At 42.6% G+C, this 25,765-nt stretch overlaps 1 protein-coding gene across 1 annotated transcript in view; it reads left to right on the top strand.

Annotated features, from left to right (window-relative positions):
• Window positions 1-24,813, top strand: part of aldh1a2 (aldehyde dehydrogenase 1 family, member A2) — a 31,156-nt gene extending 6,343 nt beyond the window's left edge. Inside the window, exons 2-13 of the mRNA XM_019886897.1 lie at window positions 8,553-8,657; window positions 8,764-8,904; window positions 9,292-9,421; window positions 10,959-11,020; window positions 12,316-12,444; window positions 13,716-13,829; window positions 17,257-17,359; window positions 18,348-18,532; window positions 18,636-18,800; window positions 20,429-20,586; window positions 22,255-22,329; window positions 23,956-24,813. Of these exons, the coding sequence (XP_019742456.1) occupies window positions 8,553-8,657; window positions 8,764-8,904; window positions 9,292-9,421; window positions 10,959-11,020; window positions 12,316-12,444; window positions 13,716-13,829; window positions 17,257-17,359; window positions 18,348-18,532; window positions 18,636-18,800; window positions 20,429-20,586; window positions 22,255-22,329; window positions 23,956-24,028 (1,440 nt within the window). The 3' untranslated portion in view covers window positions 24,029-24,813. The remainder of the gene's footprint in view (window positions 1-8,552; window positions 8,658-8,763; window positions 8,905-9,291; window positions 9,422-10,958; window positions 11,021-12,315; window positions 12,445-13,715; window positions 13,830-17,256; window positions 17,360-18,347; window positions 18,533-18,635; window positions 18,801-20,428; window positions 20,587-22,254; window positions 22,330-23,955) is intronic.
• The last annotated feature ends 952 nt before the right edge of the window (window positions 24,814-25,765 follow it).

Genomic DNA, 25,765 nt, shown 5'->3' with positions numbered 1-25,765 from the left:
TGTCAACTGGTCTATATACTGTAATAGCATCCACCCATCCATTTTCTTATCCTCACGAGGGTCGCAGGTGTGCTGGATCTTATCCCAGCTGTCTTCGGGCAATAGGCGGGGTACACCCTGAACTAGTTGCCAGCCAATCACATGCAATAGCATAATAATAATAATAATAATAATAATAATAATAATAATAATAATAATAATATAATTATTATTATTTATTTTTGCTGTTCTTAAATTAAAATTAAAATGGTATAATCACTAATGAGTAATTCCCATTTTTGGGTGAGCACTTTTTTTAGTATAAAATACAAAATAAATAATTCACCAAAACGATGAGGAGAGATTGGGATGGGCCAGTTTCAGGACACAACTGCAATTTCTGTGATTCTTTGTCTTCTTTTTTTACATCACACACGAGGTTTTGTGATGATCCAAATTAGGATTGCTGGACCTTTATGGTAAAGAGCACGTGAGGAGCAAATCAGCTGCCCACCAGTGACAAATGGGCAATTGAACGTGTACTTTCAATGTGACTGTAATGTGGGCTCGAGAATAGTGTCCTATCATGTACCAGATCTGTTCATCTGTTCAACAGTGATAAATAGCGAGTGCACGTTCACCATAGGAACCTGCGCTGTGCAACCTGGTTGCCCATGCCGAGTGTGTGTTTGTACACAGACACGCACTCACTTTGGATGAAGAAGGGGCTCCATCAATCTGTCACTGATTGAGATAGTACAGGCAGGCGGGGGTGCGGGAGGGGCTCCATGATGCTCGGTGCTGTCCACCGGGGTGTAAATTATGAGGCCGCTTCACCGTGTGGGTGCGTGGCCCTGCTTCGCCAGAGCCTGACCTGCAGTTCTGGACTTTTTCACTTCAAAACCACCATCTTTCTGCCATCAAGATCAAACGCAGCGCAAGTTAGGGGATACTGTGCAACTCAATGATTTATCACAAGCAGCACAGCGAGAATCCCCCCCCCCCCAAGCCCCCCCAAGCCTCTCTTCCCTCCACTTGCCTTACACAATCTCCTGTTCACACACACACACACACACACACACACACACACACACACACACACACACACACACACGCACGCACGCACGCACGCGCACGCACGCACGGCCACATCTCAAGTCTAAAGCATGTCTCCTTGATTGTGACGGTTTAAGTGCTCAGCGTCATTTAGATGTCCATTGGTGTGAAATGCCCACTTTGTGCAGCCAGTGTAAATTTTAGTCGAAGCGCACACATGTCAACATGACGTCTCCGCTCTCTTAATCACGTCTGAGGGGAAGGCCAGTGACATGGAGGCTGCTCCGTTCACTTCTTATGAGACCCCGTTTCTGCAGGCCTCCTGACAGGGAACGTGTAAATCCTCGAGGTGTGCTTAGGAAAAACACTGGGCTTCATAAATCTACTGGAATCGGTTCCTTCCCCCCGACGAACACGAGACACAAGCGCTTTTCAAGATGTTTATTTGTCTGTTGAAAAGCATCACATGTCTTCAACATGAAATGATTGCTTCCACCCCCTCCACTCCACCCACTGATCCGATGTGTAGAACAACATCTTTAAATATATCTTTGACCTGAGCTTTCAAGAATGATGTAGAGCCATCAAAACCCCCGTGCGAAAAATAAACAGCAGCTGAGAGTCGAGCTGAACAATTAATCAAAAGAGATTTTCGAATCGCAAAGGTGATTGGAGGGGTGGGGGGGGACTGCTTCATTTCGGCCGGTTGTTCACTTTTTATTTTTTGATATTCTCTTCTATTTATTTGACAATTTATAAAGTGTCTCGGTGAGTTCAATGCTTCAGAAGTAAAGTCGACATGATTACGTGTCATTGTTTTTCATGCCACACTTTGGTAGAATATTGTGAAGTTGATGTAGTGAACGCTTAAAAGACATCAAGTCTAAGTGTTTAGTAAGTTAACTACTCCAATTGAAGTTATCAATAAACTGTCTTTCATCATAATTTGTGGCTCATCTGCCTTTATTTTACCCTAAGCCTAACCTATAAGACTAAAACATCAGATATTGTTTATTGTGAAACAGAATAATTCGTAGCAGCAATGTTGTTATTTAAGTTTACTTTCAAAGTAAACATAAAATGAAGAAAATAACATGACGTATTGTATTTATTGCTTACACATGATGGGAAATGCTCAAGATGGGCTAACGAATAGCATCTATGTGGCGGTGTTATCACAATTCAAGCAAGGGCTATTTGAACACAAACAGTGCAGCAACACATCCACACAGACAACCTAACAATTCTCACTGGCATATATCCTTTCTCCTCTGCAAACAACGAATTATATTACTGCAGCTTACTGTAGTTTACAGTCGTTGTGAAACTCTTCGTTTGTGACTGACTGTATAAAATTGATTGTATTGACAGTATTACACTGCCCCCAGGTGGCCAAGTCACATAGATTAATGTCATTTCCGATCAACTGCACTTTATCTTGTTGGTTGACAAACAAGTCCAGTTGCCTCGCATCAACTTTTGTGGACGATCGTGACCTGCATGACTGGGAATGGACAAACATATCCGACAAAATCTGCAGATACAAGCTTTTCACTGGGAAGACTTTTTACTTACTCAAATGTGTTTTCTTCCACCAAGCTGGAACTACACAGATCGGCACACAGACAGACAGACAGACACGGAGTCTAGACAAAGACGCCCAGTTGGTGACAGTGGGCCCGTTCTTTGCCAAAGCTCCCAGCACCGGGTGGCATCGTCTGCGGGGTCAAACGCGGTGGCAGAACACGCTCACTTGTCATGGCGGTAATTATGAGCAACTTATCCACTAACCAGGGAGGAAATGGAGGTCACGTGACCGAGGAGGATATGAAACTTCCTGCGCAGACGACTATCGCAGGTGCTCGAGTGTAAGACTGTGGAATCTTGGCGTGTTGTGTGTAAACGCACACGTTTGCACGCTTTGACTCCCCTTACCTCCGCTCCAGTGTGTCCATTTAAAAACACAAGACAAAAAAGTGTGTACCGCTGCATATTTTTTTTTTCTGCTCCGAGCTGCCGAGCTTGAGCAGCCAAACAGATGTTTCACTGGCTGCTTCAGCTTATTTTCACTTCCTTAATTCTTCCCATTGCCTCCCACTCATAAAAACAAATTATCCCACCAACGCACACACGACGCCTGGTTAATATTAAAGACGTGAACACGCTCAGAGGTGATTTCTCAATTTGAATGACGTATTTGAAGCACACAACGTGCCAAAATACTTTTAAACATAATTGTGGACATTTAAAAAACAACAACCTTTTATGACTTCCAAGGTCCGAATGATGATTGAAAGCCTTTGGAGGGATGCGGGGGAGTTTTCTAATTGTTTGTGGTTACCCTGTGGCCTCTGGAAGCTGTTTCTTTCCATACAATAACGCTAAAAACATACTTATATTAATATTTACTGTAATAATTAATTGGTAATCTTCAGGATTGTTTTCTTCATTCATTAGCATTAGAACGGGTGGTGTCCAAAGTATGGTCTGGGGGGTCATTTGTGGCCCGCTGTCCACCTTGTAGAGACCTGCACCATATTAATACCAGTTTTTAACTTCGGCAATTAGCTATTTTTGTTTACTTATGGCCAACAAAAAAAAAATACAAATAATCTTGGTGAAAGTTTTTTCATGTGTCTGCTTTAATTCTCAGTCATCAAGGTGACTGAGAATGAATCAGGTCCCCAAAATTGTGACAAAAAGTTTGTAACAGCCACGTGCTCCACACATGACCACTTCTCCTACTACGAATAGTCAACTTCAAATAATTGATTTGTTTTATGTACATCGTTTCTTACTATGCACAACACAAAAATATTTACAGCAGCACCTCGGTGACAAAATACAATTCGGTTTCATGGGCAAACATTTTTTGTTCCACTTTGTGCTTCATTCCAGGGTCCAATTTGTGAACACCACCACACAAATGCGAGGGTCACCAACATGTTGTACACTGTCAACATGTAGCCTCCAACGGCCACATGAATAGCTCGGGGCCGGTTATAAAAATGTAAGAAAATTAAACACTTGCAGAGATGCACCAAAATGGGACTATTAGTGTTGTTGGTATGGCTGTTGTTGTGCCCGTCTTTTTCCTTTGCCTCTGTCCCCACGTGCTGCTCATGTGAGGTTCAGTTGGTTTTCTTATATACACAGAGATGGGACACGCAGGTCCAGAAAGTGAATCCCTGGCACAGTTTGGATTTAGCCACATGTGCTTCTACTCAACCGGCAGACAGTCGCATATCTTTTTGCATGTATATCAAATGCATAATTTGCTACAAATTGCCTGTGAGTGTGACTGTTTGCCTCAGTTGTATTAACTTAGTAAAGTGTCTACAAGTGTCTACACGATACCGAGTGTATTATAATATAATAATACAGGGGGGGGGGGGTCCTTGACATATGATGTAGTTTCATTCTCACGACATGTTGTAACTCAAGTTTGTAGTAGTTTGGAAGACACCTTTGACCTCTCTCCCTAGCTTATGCTCACGCATGCAATTAAGGCCAATATATTACAGTAAATAGATGCATCAAAAGCACTTAAGAGGCCATAAATATAAAACAATGACATGAAAAACATGAGAAAAAAATTCTAACTTCACTTGCTTACGAGAAGGAGGTCAAGTGTCGTGCGAGGATGCGTTCTTACATAACTACACAAACTAGTGCATCCCATTGTTATGATTAAACCAGAAATTTAATGAAAAAAAAACGCAGTGATTAATTTGTCCATCAGTGAAAGGCAATTTGCAATGGTGAAATAGTTTGAATACATTTGTAAGCAACATATGTTATTTTCTTGCGGGATAAAAAAAAAAGTTGTGGCTTAAGATGTCAGCCAAAGTATTTTAGGATCACTCATCTAATCACAAGATCTGGTTTACTAAACATCTGATTTCAAGAAACATCCCTACTAAGTTACGACAACTGGTCGTATGTAAGATTTTCAAAGGTTTTAGTGGTTGTATGTGAAGGGAAACTGAGTGTGAGAATTTGTTTTTCCCCGAAGATGAAGGCATCATGTGAATGCGTGGTGGCAACTCGGCAAGGGATGGGAAAGAAAACACAATTTGTCATTTGAAAATGTGCGCCCTTGCTCTTGTTTTCTCACTCTTGCGCTCTTTGCCCTTCTTCCAAATGATCCTAAAAGTAATTTTCGTCAACCTCGAGAGTTGATTTACTCGTCGGCCCTGTCATCTCAATCAAGCCCTTCAATGGAACCAGACAAAAGTCTTAACGCCAGTCCGAGGCCGAAGAAGGGCCGAGCCAAACGTGTCCTTTTCTTAGCGTGATTTAGATGGCGGCCCGCTCCGCTCCTCTCGCGCTTCTCCTTTTTAGCAGCGCCTCGTGAGAGGGGTTACGCCACGCACAAAGCTACCCACCGTCTGCATTCTTGCCGGGACTGTTCAGGCTGTCAGGGGGGCTCGGCTGATTTAGGACTCCCCACTTCAGTGGAGCCTATAAATTCAAAAACTAATTCAGTGCTCTACGGGACTTTGTGTTTTTGTAGCTGGCCCCGCTGCTACTTATCGTTCCTGACAATTTTATGAAGTGCTCTTAATGAGCGGCAGATTAAAGGTGGCCTCTGATGGAAGGCGCCTGAGAATACTTGACTGGTTGAGACAAGCCTCACTGGCCTGTGTGCCAGGGTCACCGGCACAAAGGCGCCCGAAGTAGAACGGTCCGGTAATGGTACGCACTGATACTGAACACCTTCATGGTCTGCATGACACTTACAGAAAGAAGAGGAAGGCATGACTTAGAACTGTTAAGACTCCCTAGCATGTTACAGTAAACTCCCGTTTATCGTGGGGGGATACATGCCGGCCCCACCCCCACATGTGGAAATCCACGGGACTTACTGTTTTTCATTTAATGTATGGCCTAGAAGTTTTTTCTCATTCAAATATTGACTGCTATTGCGACATTAGCATTCTGACTTGCCTTCTGAGTGACATTGCTGCTGTAGGACAGCAACGCCATCATAGGGCCTGTTCAGGAAGTCGCTCCCCTAACCTTTAATACCATCCTTCCTCATCTTCTGCGGAAAACGTCATCGGACCAGGGCAAAATAAAAAGGTGTTTCCCCTCAAACACAGGAAAAGACAGCACAGCTTAAAAATGAATTCAACTCAATCTTTCCTAATCAATATCATCAGACGACATCAAATAGTGCTGACGTAACTCTCGAGCATCTTGGCATAGTGCGCAAACTAAATAATTATTTGTAACACACAAACTTTTTTCCTTTGGTAAAGTTTGGTCCGGAGTAATCGATGGTAAAGGTGGGTTAAAGGTTGCAACCGGGGCAAAACAAAGAAGAGTAAAAATCTGCATTTGAAAAGGCCCATCAGTTATTCTTCTTCTCTCAAGCGCATATCTGTGCATCCTTTGTTGATGCTGATCATGCCCTTGGAGTTCGTAATCGGGATGCTCGTAGCACCGAGACCTGGCAAAGTATGCTGAGGTCTCGCGTGGCATCATGCATGACTGGGTCAAACTTTGAGCATTGATGGTGGTGTGTTTTTGCGAATATTTCTGTCAAATTCCAAATACTGGCCTAGAGAGGTTCTACTACACTTTATTGTAGTGTTTCCGGGGGCAAACATGTCAAGTCAGAAACTTGAGTGGTGCTATCGGGTTTGCTCTGAGTCAGTCCACCTCAGTTTTTCCAAAGGAGAAAGCAAGGAAGAGTGTATACACAGAACGACTGGTGCCAGCAGATGTTCTCCTTGCACTCCATCAGAGACTGACAGCTATTAAAAACAGTCTTCCTAATGGGTCTAAATATGTCCAACAAGAGGGTTTTTTTTTTCATATCGCAGTTTTCATGTCCTCATCTTTACATCAAGGTCTTTAGCGTGGAGCAGGGATCGCTTCTTGGGATTTGTTTTTGGTGATGCCCATAAAGGTTGCATATCATATAGCATGTACAAAATCCAAGGCGGTTGTTTAACGCAAGGCTTGCTTTAACGCATCACAGAAACCAAGTGTGGCACGTGTTTTATGATCTCGTAAACGAACAGTGATGTTGTGAAACGTGTGCTTGAGGGGGGGATGGTGGATGGGTTTCTGGTGTCTGATAGGGATTTATCTGACCCCCCCTCCCCTTTCATCCCCCATTCTCCACTCCCCCATTCCCTTTGTCTGGATGGTGGAGTACTCCCAAGAGAGCCATGGTGGACATGTAGGAATCCTCAGACATTTCCAGAGATTCTCCCACATCCTTTACGCAAGAGTCTGGATGTGCAAAATAATGCTACATGCCGCAGCCAACATGCTGCCATCAATACTTCACTTGTAATCCATAATACTCACACAATATGATGACACCTAAGATTAGTGGTTAGAGTCTTACATGTCCGTAAGAAGTTTTTGTGTTTGCTGGATTGCAGTCATCATCTGCTTCTCTTTTACGTGGCGTGCCCCAAGGTTCCATTCTGGGGCCATATTTTTTTCCTTTGGACCTGCTTCCCCCTGCTGTTAAAAAGCATAGCATCTCATTTCATTTTTATGCAGATGATTCTAATTTACCTCCCGCCTGAGAGAAATGACCCTGGTGCTTGTTCTCAGCACTTGCTCAACTGCCGAGCTGATATCAAAGTTGCGATGTCTCTAAATTTCTCAAATTTTCAACAGCAAAGGCACTTTTCCATTACAGGTTTCAGAATGGCCTGGTGCCACTCTGCCCCCGGCCTCGCTGAGCCTGGCCAAGTCTCCTTTGCTTCTCCATTCAACAGGCACCAATCAGTTGGGGGAGAGATCAACAGAATTGTGCGAGCCTTCACTGCACAGTCGCCACAATATTTCACTAGTGGCCAAATCTGTGCAGCGATTCAAAATATTATTTGCAGTTACACTATGTGGCAACATAGCAAATTATAGCCCGTCAAATGAACAGAGGCTGTGACACAGACGAGAAATCAATTTCCGTGTGGTTGGTATTTTGATGTTAGCCTGGATGCATCTTGCGGTTGAGGTTGGTCCAGAACAGTGCTGACTGACACACAAAGGAAAAAGCACATTACACATGCTATCCTCTTTTCTCTGGCTAGAAAGCTCATAACTCCGTGATATTTTAAAACCGATGCACTGTTCTGTTCACCGAGGTCTGGAGACAACACCCCTACACCCTCCCCCACCATGAGACTTGCCCTCACTATGGCAATTTTTCAATCAATTCTTAAGACCCACTTCTTCATGGTGTTCACAAGAGAGTTGCGACTCTTGTGTTTTCTTTCTTTCTTACTATGCTATTCAGGGTGATGTTTTAATGTTTTTTATAGCCTGTGTCTTTTATATGAATTTTGGTCAATCCTGTTGTATTAAAAAGCGCTTTATAAATACATTTGGATTGGATTAGATTGGAATTATTGGATTTATTGTGGGACTACTGTTATTCTGCATTGTTGAGTATTCATAAACTCGCAAATTCAAATCTGAAGCATGTTTGACACACATCCTATTGTGTTCTATTCTTTAAATCTTTTTTTTTTTTTTTAACCTTCCAGATTTTTATCAATAATGAGTGGCAGGACTCTGTCAGTGGGAAGGTCTTTCCAGCTTTCAACCCGGCGACTGGGGAGCAGATCTGTGACGTCCAAGAAGCAGATAAGGTTATTTACTTATTTTCCATTTTTTTCGGAACATGTCATATCGGCAGGGGAGTTTCTAAAATTTAAAAGTGAAATCATGAATTTGTTTCCTCCCTCATAATCCCAGGCCGATGTTGATAAAGCAGTGCAGGCGGCTCGACTCGCCTTTTCATTGGGTTCTGTGTGGCGACGGATGGACGCATCTGAGCGGGGACGACTGCTCTCCAAGCTCGCTGATCTAGTGGAGAGAGATAGCATCTATCTGGCTGTAAGGGAACATTTAATTTATCCACTTAATCAAAGTAATTTGCGGTCTTCAAACTGCAATGAAACTAGAGTTGATCCATTATTCTTGGCCCCCTGTCTGTTTATCTTTATGATGTTTTTCTACGCCATTTAATACTCTTTCATGTTTTCGAAAAAGCATTTTTGACTTACTTCTGTGTCAAGCACAAACAAATCGAATGTCTTCTCCCAGGAGGGAAACGTTTCACTGTAACTTCGCGGCTGTGTTTGAAATGTAGTATTATCTTTGGTTCACATTTCAGCCAGGGCTGAGCTCAAAAACCGAAGCAGTATGGAGTTCTGTGTGAGGAACACGTGGTTAGACAACATATTTCTCAACCGGCCCCTTCCTCCCTCCATCTCTCCTCAGACTATTGAGTCACTCAACAGTGGGAAGCCGTTTCTGCCCACTCTGTTTGTGGACCTTCAAGGGACCATAAAGACATTGAGATACTTTGCTGGATATGCAGACAAGATCCACGGCACTTCGATTCCCATGGGTAAGGACAAAATGGACCAATGACAACTGTTAAATGATTTCACTGCACAATTCACAACAATACCACCATTAAACTCGTGAGTTACTGTGTCATACCGAGAGTCCCTAGACTGTGGTGGCTTATTATGAGAACAGCGTGTAAGTGCCGTTGTAGGGGTGTTTTGGCATTGGAATACAATAAAAGTAGGAAGGAAAAAGAAACTGCAGTTGATTTTATCCCACTGGGACAAATTTTGATTAATGATCTGGCATGCCTGATACAGATTTATTGCGCGCACAACACAGTTCATAGTTTAATCTGGAACTTGCTCACATTTTGTGTTTATACAGTACTTGCAACATCAACATGCACCTAAAATGGTACCTTTTTCTGCTTATGGATGAAGTGATGACATACAAGGTGTGTCAGAAATGTTGCAGGATTGGCGTCCCAAAAGATACAAAGACAAGTTCTTCCCTTCAAAGTATCTTGAAAACAATTGCGTATTTGATTGCAATATTTGAGGGGGGGAATCACAATTACAATATTTTCCCAAATCATTCAGCCCTAAAGTGAGCTATCAGAGTAGAAAGCAACGTAAAGGCAAACATTTATTGTCTTGAGGAGGCTGCCGCAAGTGTTGCTCCTCACATGTCGGTGAATGGGATGAGTCTGGGGGTGAAAGAGGGGAAAGTTGGCGGCACAAAAGGGGATTGGGGGGGAGGCAGAGAATAAGAAAGGACATGGGAAACCTTCCGATACCGCTGTATTGTCCCTCTCAAAGCTTCTCTTGTACTCAGCTGCCAAACCAACCACAGTGAGCGCTTTCCCAGGGCTTTAGTTTAATCTTTATTCCTCTCGTAGACTTCCAGCGAAAACAAACAAGGGTATTCCTGCTGCCTGAATCATCCAAGTGCGCGTTACTTGGACATCTGTCTGTACGAGGAGCCGGACACAAGCATCAACAACACGTATTCAGGCTTCCACTAATATTGTGTTGATCAACACAGACAGTGTGAAGCGAATGGGCGTCGACCTCACGTTCAGCACATTTGTCCATCCAGTTTACTGTCTAATCTCCCAAAATGAAGTCAAGCAACCAGCACCCGTCCAATTGCTTATTCCCCAAATAACAACGGCGTGTTTTGGGTTTTATTTTCCCATGATTTAAACCATGCTCACCATTGATCATTCCTGTCCAACTGTATATTGAGGCAAGGTGTCAGCTGAGGGCTGTTTTAGAACATTTATACACACATTTCCCAAAATCAATTGTATGCCGCGAGTGGCACACCCTCAAGTAATGCAAGAGGAATGAGAGAGTCCTTCCAGCATGACACCATGTCCATGACCTTAAAACACTTACACACATGCCTTGTGTTGTTCACCACGTAATCTCTCACAGGGGTAAGAGGAAGCGGGAGTGTTGCGGGTGGATTCGCTTACGAATGAGCATGAAGGGGCAACGCGGACTGACCACGTGTTCCACTCACTGAAACCAAAGCCAGAGTTGAATAAACTTTGTTTTCTCCTTGTGTGTGCACGTGTTCCTCCACAGATGGAGAGTATCTGACCTTTACCAGATATGAGCCCATTGGAGTTTGCGGACAAATTATCCCAGTGAGTATAACAGTCTCCGCAAGTGACAGGCATCATCATACAAATGGACGAGGAACGCGACTTGGGAGTTTTTCGAGTTAAGAGCCGACATTAGGACGATTATTTGCTTTGACTTGCAAGCGCAAACTTGAGTTCATTCAGCTCAGTTTACAATTAAAAGCAGTTTTGGCAAATATTGAACAAATCATCCATCGATCCATCCATCCATTTTCCAATCCGCTTGATCCTCACAAGGGTCGCGGGGGTGCTGGAGCCTATCCCAGCTGTCTTCGGGCGGTAGGCGGGGGACACCCTGAACCCGTTGCCAGGCTATTGCAGGTCACACAGAGATGAACAACCATCCACACTCACACCGAGGGACAATTTAGAGTGTTCAATCAGCCTGCCATGCATGTTTTTAGAATGTGGGAGGAAACCAGAGTACCCGGAGAAAACCCACGCAGGCCCGGGGAGAACATGCAAACTCCACACCGGGAGGCCGGAGCTGGAATTGAACCCGGTACCTCTGTGAGGTCGACGTGCTAACCACTGGATCACTGGGCCGTCCTGAACATATCATCAAAGAAAAAAAAAATGGTGTCATGTGACATGACAGACACACCAACTAAATTAGTAACATTTTAATGCGTTTATCATGAAAATTGCTACAAATAAATAAATAAATAATACACCCATACAAAAGCTTCCTTACTAAAATTGTAGCTTTATTTCCTAGTATTTATGCAACCAATCGATTACCTATTAAAATGATTGCATTTCAATATATGTTGGAGATGTGAGCACAGATGGGAGTTGGATCATCAAGATATAAGTCACTACACAAAACTAGTTATAACTCAGTTTTTTTATACATATTATAGAGTGCTGTTTGTGTTTGAAAATGCACAAACACGAAATAAATTAGTTTCTTTGGTCGGATGCTGGAACGAATTAATGGAATTTCCATTCATTTCAGTGGGGAAAAATGATTTCACATAAGAATATCGTTAGTTGCAAGTGTGGTTACCCAACAAATGAAACTCAGATGTTAAGGCACTACCGTATAACCGAGAAAGTGCTGAGTTCTCTCTAAGTCTCACACAGTCGGCATTTATTCGAGTAGGTAAGGTGTCTGGCTCACCGTTTCATGGCTTGCAAGTCCACCACTTGGCCGTGACGCAGCAGGAAGAGAACATTTTTTCAAGACGATGTTTAGACGAAAAGAGCAATGACTTATTGTGCTTGACTTGTGACCACCCAGCCTCTCATTTGAATGCGTGATGTCTTTTTCTTGCACGCGTGTGTGTCATGCACAGTGGAACTTCCCTCTGTTGATGACGGCATGGAAGCTGGGGCCGGCGCTGGCATGTGGAAACACTGTCATCCTCAAACCTGCTGAGCAGACACCACTCACTTGCCTCTACATGGCAGCTCTCGTCAAGGAGGTAAAAGCGTGCGATTCAGGTCAATTCGGACCCTTTCTTTCTCCACACTTTGGCCTTTCCGTTCATTTTGGCAGAGGTTAATCTTGGTCTCATTTGTCCCCAAAACTTTGTTCCAAAACTTTTGTGATTCATAGCTGTACTTCTTTTTGTTGATGAGTGGTTTGCATCTTGTGGTATGGCATGAATGTTTCTTCTTTTTAAGACTATTGATGGCTGCAGCAGAATGTATTCCAATGTCTACAAAACCAATTTGTCTCCCGCTTTACCAAAAAATGCATCCGGCAGTCTGGCAAACTCAAAGGGTCACAGTCTTAATGCCGTTTTCGCAAGTGTGGGTTATACCATGAAATATGACCTGTTATTCATAGGGGAGGATTAAGAAAAAAAAAAGATTAATCGAAATGAACAATTTTTCCTTTTCATTGCCCGATATCCATCCATCCATCCATTTTCTGATCCGCTTTATCCTCACAAAGGTCGTGGAGGGTGCTGGAGCCTATCCCAGCCGTCTTCGGCAATAGGCAGGGTACAAGTTAGAGTATTCAATCAACTTGCCATGCATGTTTTTGGAATGTGGGAGGAAACCGGAGTACCCGGAGAAAACCCACGCAGGCACGGGGAGAACATGCAAACTCCACACAGGCAGTCCGGAGCGCTAACCACTTGACCACCAGGCCGCCATTGCTCGATATTGCTTCATAAAACTCGAAATCGATCCTTTTAATATGTCTTTTCCCCGTAAATTCATGTGACATGCAATGACAAACGTAATGGTGATGTCATCAATATCATCAATATATCATTTGGATCATTTTATTCCCTTAACCAGAATTGAGAATCGGATTGAGGACCAATATCCATAATGGAATCAGAATCGCAAAATTCTTATGACTTCCCAGCCCAACCTTTGGGATGAATAAATCTGCGGGATGATTCAATGAAGGTAGCGAAAGACGAAGTAGAAAAGCTTGGAAGAGAATCAAGCAAAATGAGAAAAGGAAGAAGGACTGCAAATGTCATCCTTGATGTGCCTGACAACAGGATTAGCGCCTTCAGATCACAAGTATGGTGATGAAATTAGAACAATATTATCCTGGTCTATCTCATCCTGCAAATCTGGAGACTATCTGTCTATGTCCTTCCTCTCGTTTGACGTTTTCTGCTGGTAGGGAGGTTGGGTTGGGTCCGGATTCTCCCGCACTGCCTGTGGTTTTACTTGGCTCTGCTGTCATCCCCGCTAACGCTTGTTTCCTCTCATATTGTTTTGACAGGCCGGCTTTCCACCGGGAGTCGTCAATATTTTGCCGGGATTCGGGCCAACAGCGGGAGCGGCGATCGCTTCGCACATGGGCATCGACAAAGTGGCGTTCACAGGCTCGACAGAGGTACGTTTGGATGTGGAAGACCAGCCAATGGTGACACAGTGACCAACATGCGCAACGCAGGGGAGCGTGACGGCTAATTAGAGGACATTGTGCCGGCATCGGAGCCTAAATGACAAACAAATGGAGTCTTATATAAACGGCGAGCCCTGTCATTATTCCTTTTGGCAGCCATCTCTGATTTTATCTTGCACATGTGCGCACATTCGTTCTGTCAGGAGTATACAAACACATCTGTCGAAAAACACTGGTCCTCCTCTGTTAACCCTCCACAGGATATCCACGCACTGTTGTTGCCTATATGACAGGGAAACGGTTCCCGGCAAGCTAAATTCTCAAGAACAAAGCATGTTAGCGAAAGGATCCAACGGCATTCTCTGGCAACTCAGCAGATTCTTCTCCGGCAGACCATGAATTCATATCTGATCTCTTCAACTGCGTACAAACCCAGATGATAAAAGCTTTTATAGTAAAGCCAAAGTAGAGTGAATGGTTTAATGTTGCCAGCCTGTATTTCGCAAACCCCTTTTTGTCAAATGAGCCGTGACCACTTTGGATTACGGAGTCTATACGGTCTGTTTTGACTCTAGGGGTATGCGTTGTTAGCTGCTCTATGATAAGCCCCCCTACACACACACACACATCAAGATCACAAGAAGCCAAAAGCCGCAGTTACAAAAGCAGAGACATACCTGAATACCTGAAGGCTTCCATATGACCTGTTTACACCAAGAAGAGTACACTTCAGTATATTTTCCATTGTGAGAAGCTAAGGAAGGGTAACGCTTTCGGGCACCCTCTACGGGGTGAAGCAAGCCATGCATCGCCAGGATCTGGTCTAAATTTTCCATTCCTTCATCCATCTTCGAGAATGTTTGTTCTCAGTATGGTTGTGAGTGAGCTGGAGCCGATCTCAGCTGACTATGAGAGAGAGGCAGGGTAGTCTGGACTGATCGCAAGTCAGTGACAGGGCGTATGTAGACTAACGTGCATGTTTTTGCAATATGGGACAGGAGTGCACACAAGCATGGGAACAACATTCAAATAATGCATTATATATATATATGTTCCCCAAGCCTGCGTGGGTTTTCTCCGGGTACTCCGGTTTCCTCCTACGTTCCAAAAACATGCATAGCAGGCCCATTGAACACTCTAAATTGTCCCTGGGTGTGAGTGTGAGTGTGGATGGTTTTTCGTCTCTGCGTGCCCTGCGATTGGCTGGCCCTGGGTTCAGGGTGTCCCCCGCCTAGGCTCCAGCACCCACCCCACCCCCACCCCTGCGACCCTTGTGAGGATAAAGCGGATCGGAAAACATATATCGGATTTTTATATATACTGTACACATATATATATATGTGTACACACACACACACACACACACACACACGCGCACGTGCGCTCACATGAGTATATGTATACATAAAATACATGTCAAATACAGCAAGAATATCATCAAGATTTCATTATTCAACACAAATATATGATCACTTTTCAAAAAATATTGGTTAGTCTTAGTTTGTACCCCGCCTCTCGCCCAAAGTTAGGCTCCTGCTCAGCTGGGGAAGCACGATAGAAAACGGATGGATGTGGAAAATAAGGGCCAAATCCATGTCCAACAGTTCTACAGAAATAGACGTGAATTAAAAGATGTTGCCCAACTTGTTTTCCCTCTCACGCAATCTTGCATCAAGGCACCTACATGTAGTAAGACAAACATATCTTTTGTTTTTAATCATCCCCGTCATGATTGAACATTTCCCATGAGAGTGGCCAGCATGTTTTTTTCCCCCCCTGACAAGTTTTCCTGTTGTTTCGCGTGATCTGGAATCAATTAGTGTGGAAAAGAGCCAGTGCTGTCAGAAGCTGTCCATGCCCAGACAGTGAGTCACTGCAAAAGTAGTAGCGGGATAACACAGAAGAGAGGAGCATCTCCTCGCTGAGTGCAGCTTGGTGCTGTGCAAAGTGTGTGGCTGCAGGTGGATTCGGGCTGGATTCCCCCGCGGCGACTCACGTGAGGCTGTGACTCCTCGTGGGAGAGTCTGGCAGCGCAGCACGTTATGTTTACTTCTCATTGAGGACACGCTAGCCCGCCCTTAGTCAGCCACTACGCTGATCAAAGACACATGAGTCCAAGGAAAATGTTATGCTGTCTGATTAAACTTGCGGTGCGGCGCCAACAACGCACACCTGACAGTTCAGGAGCCATACTGAGAGAATGTCTTTTGTTTACAGAGGTGGTTTTCTTGGATAAAATAATTGTTTGCTTTCGCTTCACTGGCCCGATCGAAGGGCAATAAATCTGCCTTTACAAAGACAATAATGCTCTTTCCCTGTAGCGTCTCTGATATGTGGACCCACACACTGACACAATATCAAGTGACAAAGTGGCTTATTGGTCGAGCCCGTCACTGGTCAGCTCGCTAGCTCGCTAGCCCTCGAGCTCGTGAACCGAATAAACTGTTAACTTTATCTAAAATGCCTCTGTTGTGGGGGATCCACGCGCGGCACACGGAGCAAGATGGTGAATTGTAAGGTCCTGCTGCCGGTCCGCGGGATAGCGCTTAAGCTAGCGAGTGGGCATTGGAACACATTGACGATAGCATTAATATAAATAAAGCATTTGTTGGAGAGACTCAATGGCACAGGTGTAAAACTAAACTCTCGGGGGCCATCATATCATATCATCAACTTTCGTGATTCTTGCTAAAATCTTGAATCAAATTTCAAATCCTCATATGTAATGAATCATAAAACCTCGATATTGCAAGCATGTTCTTGTCTCCAATCCCCCTTATTACACTCACTTAAACAATAGTTGAACAAATCTGATTTCAAAAGTAGCTATGCATCAATTTGTTGTGCAATGTAGATGTAAAAATATAAGGAGATGATCAAACATTTATGTGGTTTCACAGTCATAATGGCCATCCGATGGAAAGCGTATCTACAATGTGGCCGGTGACAAAAATGAGTTTGACACCCCCGCTCGATGGACTAGGCACACATCTTTGCTATGTCAACGCAATAGTTAAGTAAGAAATGGAATGGCGATTGTTTCAATTCACAACTTCTATTGTACATTTTGTTTTGTGGCTCCCAAAGTTGACACGAGTCACGCAACTCAGTAACAAATACTGTTTCAAAAACATAATGAGTAACTCGTTAGATTACTTGTGTTATTGCCTAAACGTTACCCCAACAGTGTGTATGAGCACGCCACTTCTCTTGTGGCAAGTTGACAAGCAGCCACCCACACGTTGTTCTCGCTTCCCCCCCCCAGTCCTCATTCATATTGCTTTTCCGTCAGTACCTCCAAAACTCATTGTGCTTGTGCAAGACTGCGCAACTGAAGGAATTCGACGCCACCACTTGATTTAGTGAGGAGGCATTGGGCCTGCGACACTATCGTATATATTTTGTTTCCCTTTAGGTTGGAAAACTGATCCAGGAAGCAGCTGGGAAGACTAACTTGAAGAGAGTGACGCTGGAGCTGGGAGGCAAGAATCCAAACATCATATTTGCAGATGCCGACAGTAAGTTTACGAGTGATGTTTTCCTCATTTCTGCATTGCCGGGCAAACGTGAAGGCGAGATTGGATTGGATTGGATACAACTTTATTGTCAAATTCCCTCTCAACATAAAACAAGAGGAGCCGTTGCGGGTGTCCGCACCGCCATCAAAACGCTAAATGTTATCTGGCATGAACGGTGACAATAACAATGAATTTTCAGATAAAATTCAGATCGAGGAATTTTCTCTTTGTTGCCTTTTGAGACACAAATAGTTAAGTCCCATCTATGCAAGTGAACAGCAAACGAACAGAAATACTGGGCTTGATTATTTTGGGACTTTTGTTCACGGAATCATTGTCTTTTTTCATCTGTTGTTTCAATTTTGATGAGTCTGATGAATCCATCTTATGTCGTTCTTGAGAGTAGCCTGCGACAAATGAGTATAAATACAAAGCGCCGCAATTTGTGAGAGGAATTTATTTTCAGGGTTTTTTTTTTGTTTTTTTAAAAATTTATAATAGGTCTCAAATTCCAAAAATGATATCATCCCGCGTCCAGGAAACGTGGAGGTCACCGCACTCTTTGGGGACAAACAAAGAGTATTTTCCGGACCCCCAATAGAACAGAATATGCAGAAGGTGTGAGAATCCTAACATGGGAGGCTTTTGGAAGGATGAGTTTCAGACAGATTTGAAGTGGCTCAACAAACTGTCCGAGGCGAGGCGTTCAAATGCTTTCAACAGCCGTGAGAGGTTTTCCCCGAGGTCTGTAAATCAGGAAAATAGACCCTGACTCAGTCAGTGCTTTGGGCGAGACTCATAAATCACGGGGGTCCGTTAACCCTTTGTGCGGAACAGCAGGGTCTTGTCTCTCAGGTGTCACATTTACACAAGGTAATAGTAGCCTGGCAGATGTGACGATTTCTGTTTTTTCATCTTTGTTGCCGAAGAAGGTGAATCAAGATTTGAATCCTCTTGAAACTGATGACTTGACTCGCTCTTTCCTCAGTGGATCTGGCGGTGGAACAGGCCCACCAGGGCGTTTTCTTCAACGCGGGCCAGTGTTGCACCGCAGGCTCGCGCGTCTTCGTGGAGGAGCCCATCTATGAGGAATTTGTGCTCAGGAGCGTAGAGCGAGCCAAGAGGAGGACGGTAGGCAGCCCGTTTGATCCCACCGCGGAGCAGGGTCCACAGGTGAGACGGCAAACGCTTTTCTTTTTTTGATTGGAGCTCGTATCTTTTGGGGAAAATCCGACTTCTTTCCTCGCCTTTTATTGCGTGTCTCTTTTGTTAACAGATCAGTCGGGAGCAACAGAATCGCGTGCTGGAGTTCATTCAGAGCGGCATCAGTGAAGGCGCAAAACTGGAGTGTGGAGGCAAAGCTCTCGGCGTGAAGGGCTTCTTCATTGAGCCCACCGTGTTCTCCAACGTGAGGGACGACATGCGAATCGCCAGAGAAGAGGTACAGTTGCTCACAGCCGGACAGCTTGTATGTCTAAACGTTGTCCATTTCCTATTTTGGGGGCCCGGGGACACAAATAGATATAGTGGTCTGTCCCCACGTGTGAAGCGTCGTAAAACTACTACACCTCTTCCCTCAGGCGGCGGGAGCCATGCAGCATTGTGTCACTTAAAGATTGAAAGTCCCGCAGTGACCATGAAGTCAAAGTCAAACATAAATTATGTGGTGCTTTCATTTGGAAAGTTGTGCTTTTGTTATATGTGCACAAGAGGGGATGTTAAGTCCAAGCGAGTGTTGTGAGAATGAGCTACGACTTGTGTCTGCCTGTGTTGCCAATTTAGTGACATTTTTACAATTTTTAGTAACTTTTTTTCGGACCCCTCCAGCAACTATTTTTTTTCCAAAAAAAAGACAGCAAAAATGACAACAATGGTCCTCATGATGGCAATGTTCCTTTTCCTGCACGGTGTAGGGAAGAGGGCCAAGAAGATTTGGCCTGATAAACTTGTAACGCTAATCTACAATTTTGTTTACAGTACATAATGACTGTATTATAAATGATCACTGTATGAGTATACATCACTGCCAATAATATTATACTTCCCACTTATCTATATATTTGGCATTCATGACTTGAAACGGCTAATATAATTTGCTGGTTGGTGCTCAAAATTCGTATTAGAATTTTTAAAGTGGAAAGATGTCGTTTTAATGACTGCTTATAATGTTGAATAAAATGTGTATTTCCCAATTATAACAACACATACCAAATCGACACCCGTAGCAATTTATGGAAGCAAGACAATATGATTAAAAAAAAAAAAAATCAAAATAACAGAATCACGCATTTCTCGCAGACAATGAAAAAAAGCTGAAGAAAAAAAAATGCAGTTCACAGTTATATTTGGTCCCCATTCGAAGAGGGTTTTTAAACCATCACTTTAAATGCCAACATGTGGCAACATGGTATCCCATAAAATACATAAATAAATAAATTCACAAAATACGTTTTCAGCTGACGCTATTATTGGACCCCGATATTTTTTTGTTTAAAAAAAAAAAAAAAAAAAGCACATGAAAAAAAGTACTTGATTTTCAGTTGCACGTGACTAAAATGTGTTCAACTGATACATATCATTGGTTTAGTTCTGAGTGAAAACATTTGAAAATGACACACGTTTGCCACATTTTAATCATGTGCTAGTAAATCCAAAAAAAATCATTTTTTTACAGTGTACATATGATACATATTGAAGAATTGCAATGTGCAGTGGAATGTATTTTGGTCTCATACGACAATAAATATCTACAGTGGTTGCTACAGCAATACAGTTTTATGATAAAATAATACAAAATTAATACATGCAAAACAGTAAAACAAATGGCAGAGTTCAAAAGAGAAAAAAAAGTGTTTTCATGAGTGTAATAAAAAAGGTGAATGAGTTCTTCCTTGCTCCATGTGCCTACCCCTCCAACAAGTTTCGTGGAAGGCGTTTTTGCATATTCTCGCTACCAGACAACCAAACTGCGTCGAAAACATAACCGCCTTGGCGGAGGTCGCAATTCAGTCAATCACCATTACAAACCTCTTGAGTTGAGCCATGTGTATGTTTTGAAATGCTTTGCAGATTTTTGGACCAGTACAGCAGATCATGAAGTTCAAAACGATGGAGGAAGTGATCGAGCGGGCCAACAACACAGACTACGGTTTGGCCGCTGCCGTTTTCACGAGCGACATCAACAAAGCCATGACCGTCTCTACAGCCATGCAGGCTGGCACCGTTTGGTAAGTTTCATTTCCAGCTCCACTCGTTCACTCCGCTCCTACAGGCGGTACCTGCCCTTTGTACACTTGGCGCTCACGAACTCCATGCTGGCCATTTGCCATTTCACTATCATTACACAAGAAAGGGGTTTTTTTTTTCCTTTTCTAGCCCGCAGCATAGACACACTGATGTAAAACACGCCAACAGAGTATAGCAACTCACAACTACAACACTATTGTACATGTAAATTGAAACTTTAATGTCGTGTAATGAAATGGCTATAAAATGTTACTTCTTGATTTCACCCCTAATTGTGCAGTTTTTCTTGAACAATTATGCACAGAGCGCTCTGGCTCAGGGGAGTTTTTTTTTTTTTAGCTAACAATCATGAGCCAACATTTTTCACCACTTGTGATAATTGACTGCAATCGTGCCCACTAGGAAAAGCTACATTTGCAAAATGTCCCCGGTGGCCACGCAGCCCCATTTCAGGCCACGGTGAACAAAATGGAATGATCGTGATAAGCTGTGATTGCCGTGGATGCCCGGTGAAACCTTTAAGTTATTGAAACATTTGCCTGGGCAGTCACTGCGCGGATGAGAAACCTATTGGGCCACAGTAAAATTGAATGCACGTAATCAAACCGGACAGGACGTCTTTTTTTTTTTGTTGTTGTTTTTTTTAGATTCAAACTCTTGCTATCAGAAAATCATTCCTGAACTCTACAGGCAATGTTTTATAGAAGCTAAGTGTAAAATTAAACTAAAATGAAGTGCTATTCCTCACCCTCCGATGATGCCTGATGGAAACATGGAGATCGCAGGGAAGTGTTTGCAGAGTGAGTCAAATTCAGATTAATTAATTCATGGATGAAATTGATTTGTATTTTAAGTCATAGTCATATCATTACTCTTCTCATGTTATCAACGGTGAGCTTTGGGAGTGACAAAGAAAACTGAAAATAGGCCATTGTGAGGCGTAAAATCACATGCGTGATTTGAAGTCTGGTGAGATTAGTTGAGGAAATTATTCCAGGAAACTTCAACTCCAAATTGTGCCATTTTTGGAGAGTTTGACTTTGGAGGATCCACGGTTACTTTCCCAAATCTTTCATTTGAGGCACCCATTAGAACCCCAATTAATATGATTCATGGTTGTTGTTCTTTACTCTGCATCTTTTAATCCATCATCTCTGAGGTCAGATTGGTGAACTCACAATTACGGTTCCCTTTTTCTTTTTTTTTTTCTTCTTTTTTTTAAACAATGTACAAATTGTCTGATTTTAACCATGACTGATGCGACATTTTCAGCTTTGTCTCAAAATATTCAATTCCAAATGTCCTCAATGAACTGGCACCAAATTGTGACGTTTAACCCCGAATGAAGTCTTTATTTCGCTTTGGAATTTCTCCTGCATTGAATAATTCCACGTCGTCTTTCCCAGATGGCTGAAGTTAAGCAACTCCCAAATATGCAACTGACTACTTTCAGCTGTGTTTGCAAAAAAACTAATGGAATTATGTTATCAAATCCAGAGGGTGGCTAAAATAGCAATGGCGCTGGTGATGACATGTTCCTCCATCCATCTTCATGAACGCTGCTATGATATTCTGCTTTGGCCAAAAATTCAACGCCGTGAGTCCAACGCGCAAGAGTAATAATGAAGAATGTGTTGTGTACTTTTTAGGATAAACTGCTTCAACGCTCTCAGCACACAGTGTCCATTTGGAGGATATAAAATGTCTGGCAATGGACGTGAATTGTGAGTATGACTTGTGAGGAACGGTCCACTTAGTGTACACAACGAACTACAGCATCACTAATATTGACTTTAGGGCTTTTTTGAGAGGATATGACCAAACTCCTGTGCCAAGAGTCTCTCGCAGTTAGCCATGAAGCAAAATGTGTTGAAGCTCAAATCGGATTGGATAAAAGTCGACTAAATACTTTGAAATGAGGACCGGATTTGTGCCTAGGAACGAACCTTATCACTAACCGATGGTCATGCGGTAATAAATTTTTTTTTTTTTTTTTTACAGTTTTTACAATTTACAATTGCAGTAAATATTTGTATGAAAAACACTGCTCAGCCATAAAGATAAAACCAGCAACACAAAGGGTGACAACATGCTCTTACGTCACTGAGCAAATTAGCTCATCACAAGACATTCGTACGATCCAACTGCATAAAGCCGCTGTTCATGAACAAAGTGTGGCCCGGGGGCCATTTGTGGCCCACTACACGTTATATTGTCCCATCGCATATTCTCATACAGTGATACCTCGACATATTGTACCAGTGCGCCAAATTCCACGTTTTTTTTCCAGTCGTGAGCCATCGATGAGAAGACATGACAACGAAAAACCAAACCATCCACCCAACATCCTGTGCCTTACAATTTCAGATAAGAATAAATTCAGTTACGAGCTCAATCGGAAAAGGAATGAACTCATAAAAGGCACCACTGGAGTGCAATTAAACAATATCAAATATCAAAAGGTCACAAAAGAAAAAGTGAAAACGTTAAAAGATGGCACACTAATGTTTTCATTAAAAATACCAATGTAGATTTCACACTTTATTGTTCCAGTCATTTTTCATAAGTTAGATACAATTTATAACATCTAAAATTATATTTTTTTAAATGCTATTTTACACGATGTTCTTGTTTAAAATGCTTCTACTGTATGTTGATTGTTCAAAGGTATCACACAATTTTTCATTTTAAAAAATCGATACATCACACTCCAACTAATAACATTTTGCCGAGATGAGCTTTTTGCTATAATGACAAAGCCAAGCCAAGATGTAGTCGCCCCCCCCCCCCCACGCCCAACCGCTCCTTAAAGCGGAAGTCAAGTCAAAAACTTACTTTGCAATAATGTATTTTATGTGCCCCAACTCGTCTAGACAGTGTCTTGATCACATGGCGGAATATGAATGAAGCAGAAAAATCCATCCATCCATTTTTGTCCATCTCAGTGGGCTGCCATTTTGCACTGCACTGCCACCTGCTGACGAGTAACCTCCTGGCTCACCTGTTTTCCCGGGTTTAGTCACGTGACGCTGGCAAGCCGAGCTCATGGGCACTGTGATGTCAATTCCAATCAGTATACACGCTTGATGAAAACTGCTGATAATGTGCAGATGAGGAGATGTAGCGTGAAACTGTTTTTCACCATTTCCTTATTTTTGGGGCGTGGCTAAAGCGGTGTACAGTGTCAGTATCAATCATAAGTCCCTCCTCCCCCCACTTTTTAGCAACTTGAGCATCTTCCTTCACATCAGAAAGTTATCTGCCGCAATTAGTGCCGAAGTAGTCTCTATGTTCTATTTTGAGAGCAGAAGACAGATTAGCATCTGAGGCTAATGTTTGCTGTTGCGCAGGGGAGAGAGCGGCCTGAGGGAGTACTCCGAGGTGAAGACCATCACCATGAAGATGGTCGCCAAGAACTCATAAAGCAATCCTCGCGTTTTCCGAGGAGGAGGAGGAAGCATCTTCTCCTCAGTACCGATGGGTGACAAACCATTGAAATCTCCATGGTGACTACAGGCTGTGACCGCTCTCTGCCACTCGACCACCCTCACTCAACCCCCTTGCACCCTTCGGACAGTCGGCCGGTCCCAATGTGGTGACTTGCAGCTGACCTGAGTGTGTGCAGCGGATAACCACTGAAGCACCCCGTTGACATCCTCCACTAACTCCACTAAAGCACTCACAGAGACAATGGGGCAAACCCCCAATAACCTGCAACCGCTACACCCTGATCTCCATCTCCACTTCCCCTCTTCAGAGCGTGTGTGGAAGCTGCTGCCAGACTCCGTCGCCGCACTTGCAATCAAACATTTCAATGCCGCCCGTGTTGGAGGAAGGGCCATCAAACCTCACGCATCGCATCTTCGCTTTTCGCTCGAATTTCTGCAAGCATGTGCCACTCGGTTTCAAGACATTCTGATGATGTCATCGGCCTCAGTTATGAATGGACGAAATGTTAATTCCGAATTGATTTCTAATTGTCTTTGTTTTAACTTGACTTAACACTGTACGACAAACTTTGACTTTGATTTGAACCTCTTAAAAAAAAAAAAAACTTTTACTCTCACCTGCTAAAAGAGGAATAGATGTGTTATGTTATGTAATGAAATGTTATGTAACTGATTGTCATTGATGTGCATCTATGTTATGTTTATACAACCATATGCTATAAAATTATAAAATGACCAGTTTTTTTTTTTCAGTAAAAAAGAAAAAAAAATATTTTTTTTCCTGTAAACTGTTGGTCTGTGTGTCATTACTGGAGCTTGAATTCTAAATGATACATTGGCGGGACTGACTGCTCAAATTCCATCAAAATATTTGGGAAATGCACCAAATAGGTTGAACCATTTAAACAATTCTAACTGATAAGTTGGTTCAGATACATGATTTCAACAGAGCAATAGTGACATTGCAACACCGGACATCACTCTGCAATCTGTAATGTACTCAGTACATACAAAATTAAACTAGCTGAATGCAACATAATGTAGCAATTACTTAACACTGTACGACAAACTTTGACTTTGATTTGAACCTCTTAAAAAAAAAAAAAACTTTTACTCTCACCTGCTAAAAGAGGAATAGATGTGTTATGTTATGTAATGAAATGTTATGTAACTGATTGTCATTGATGTGCATCTATGTTATGTTTATACAACCATATGCTATAAAATTATAAAATGACCAGTTTTTTTTTTTTCAGTAAAAAAGAAAAAAAAAGATTTTTTTTTTCCTGTAAACTGTTGGTCTGTGTGTCATTACTGGAGCTTGAATTCTAAATGATACATTGGCGGGACTGACTGCTCAAATTCCATCAAAATATTTGGGAAATGCACCAAATAGGTTGAACCATTTAAACAATTCTAACTGATAAGTTGGTTCAGATACATGATTTCAACAGAGCAATAGTGACATTGCAACACCGGACATCACTCTGCAATCTGTAATGTACTCAGTACATACAAAATTAAACTAGCTGAATGCAACATAATGTAGCAATTCGACTTTGAAAGTTAGCCTTTCAGTTTCCCTAGAAGATGAGAAATCTTGCCGATTTAAACTGAAGTCATGAACTGCCTTTAGGTTTCACCATACTACCTCATTCTCAAGTCAAGTCTTCTTTATGGAGCACAACAAAGTGACAATTGACAGAACATC

This window comes from Hippocampus comes, unplaced genomic scaffold (assembly GCF_001891065.2).
Source record: "Hippocampus comes isolate QL1 unplaced genomic scaffold, H_comes_QL1_v1.1 scaffold261, whole genome shotgun sequence".
NCBI classification, from domain to species: Eukaryota; Metazoa; Chordata; class Actinopteri; order Syngnathiformes; family Syngnathidae; genus Hippocampus; species Hippocampus comes.
Note: the sequence above shows the minus strand (reverse complement) of the source record. Positions and strands in the feature narration are given on the sequence as shown.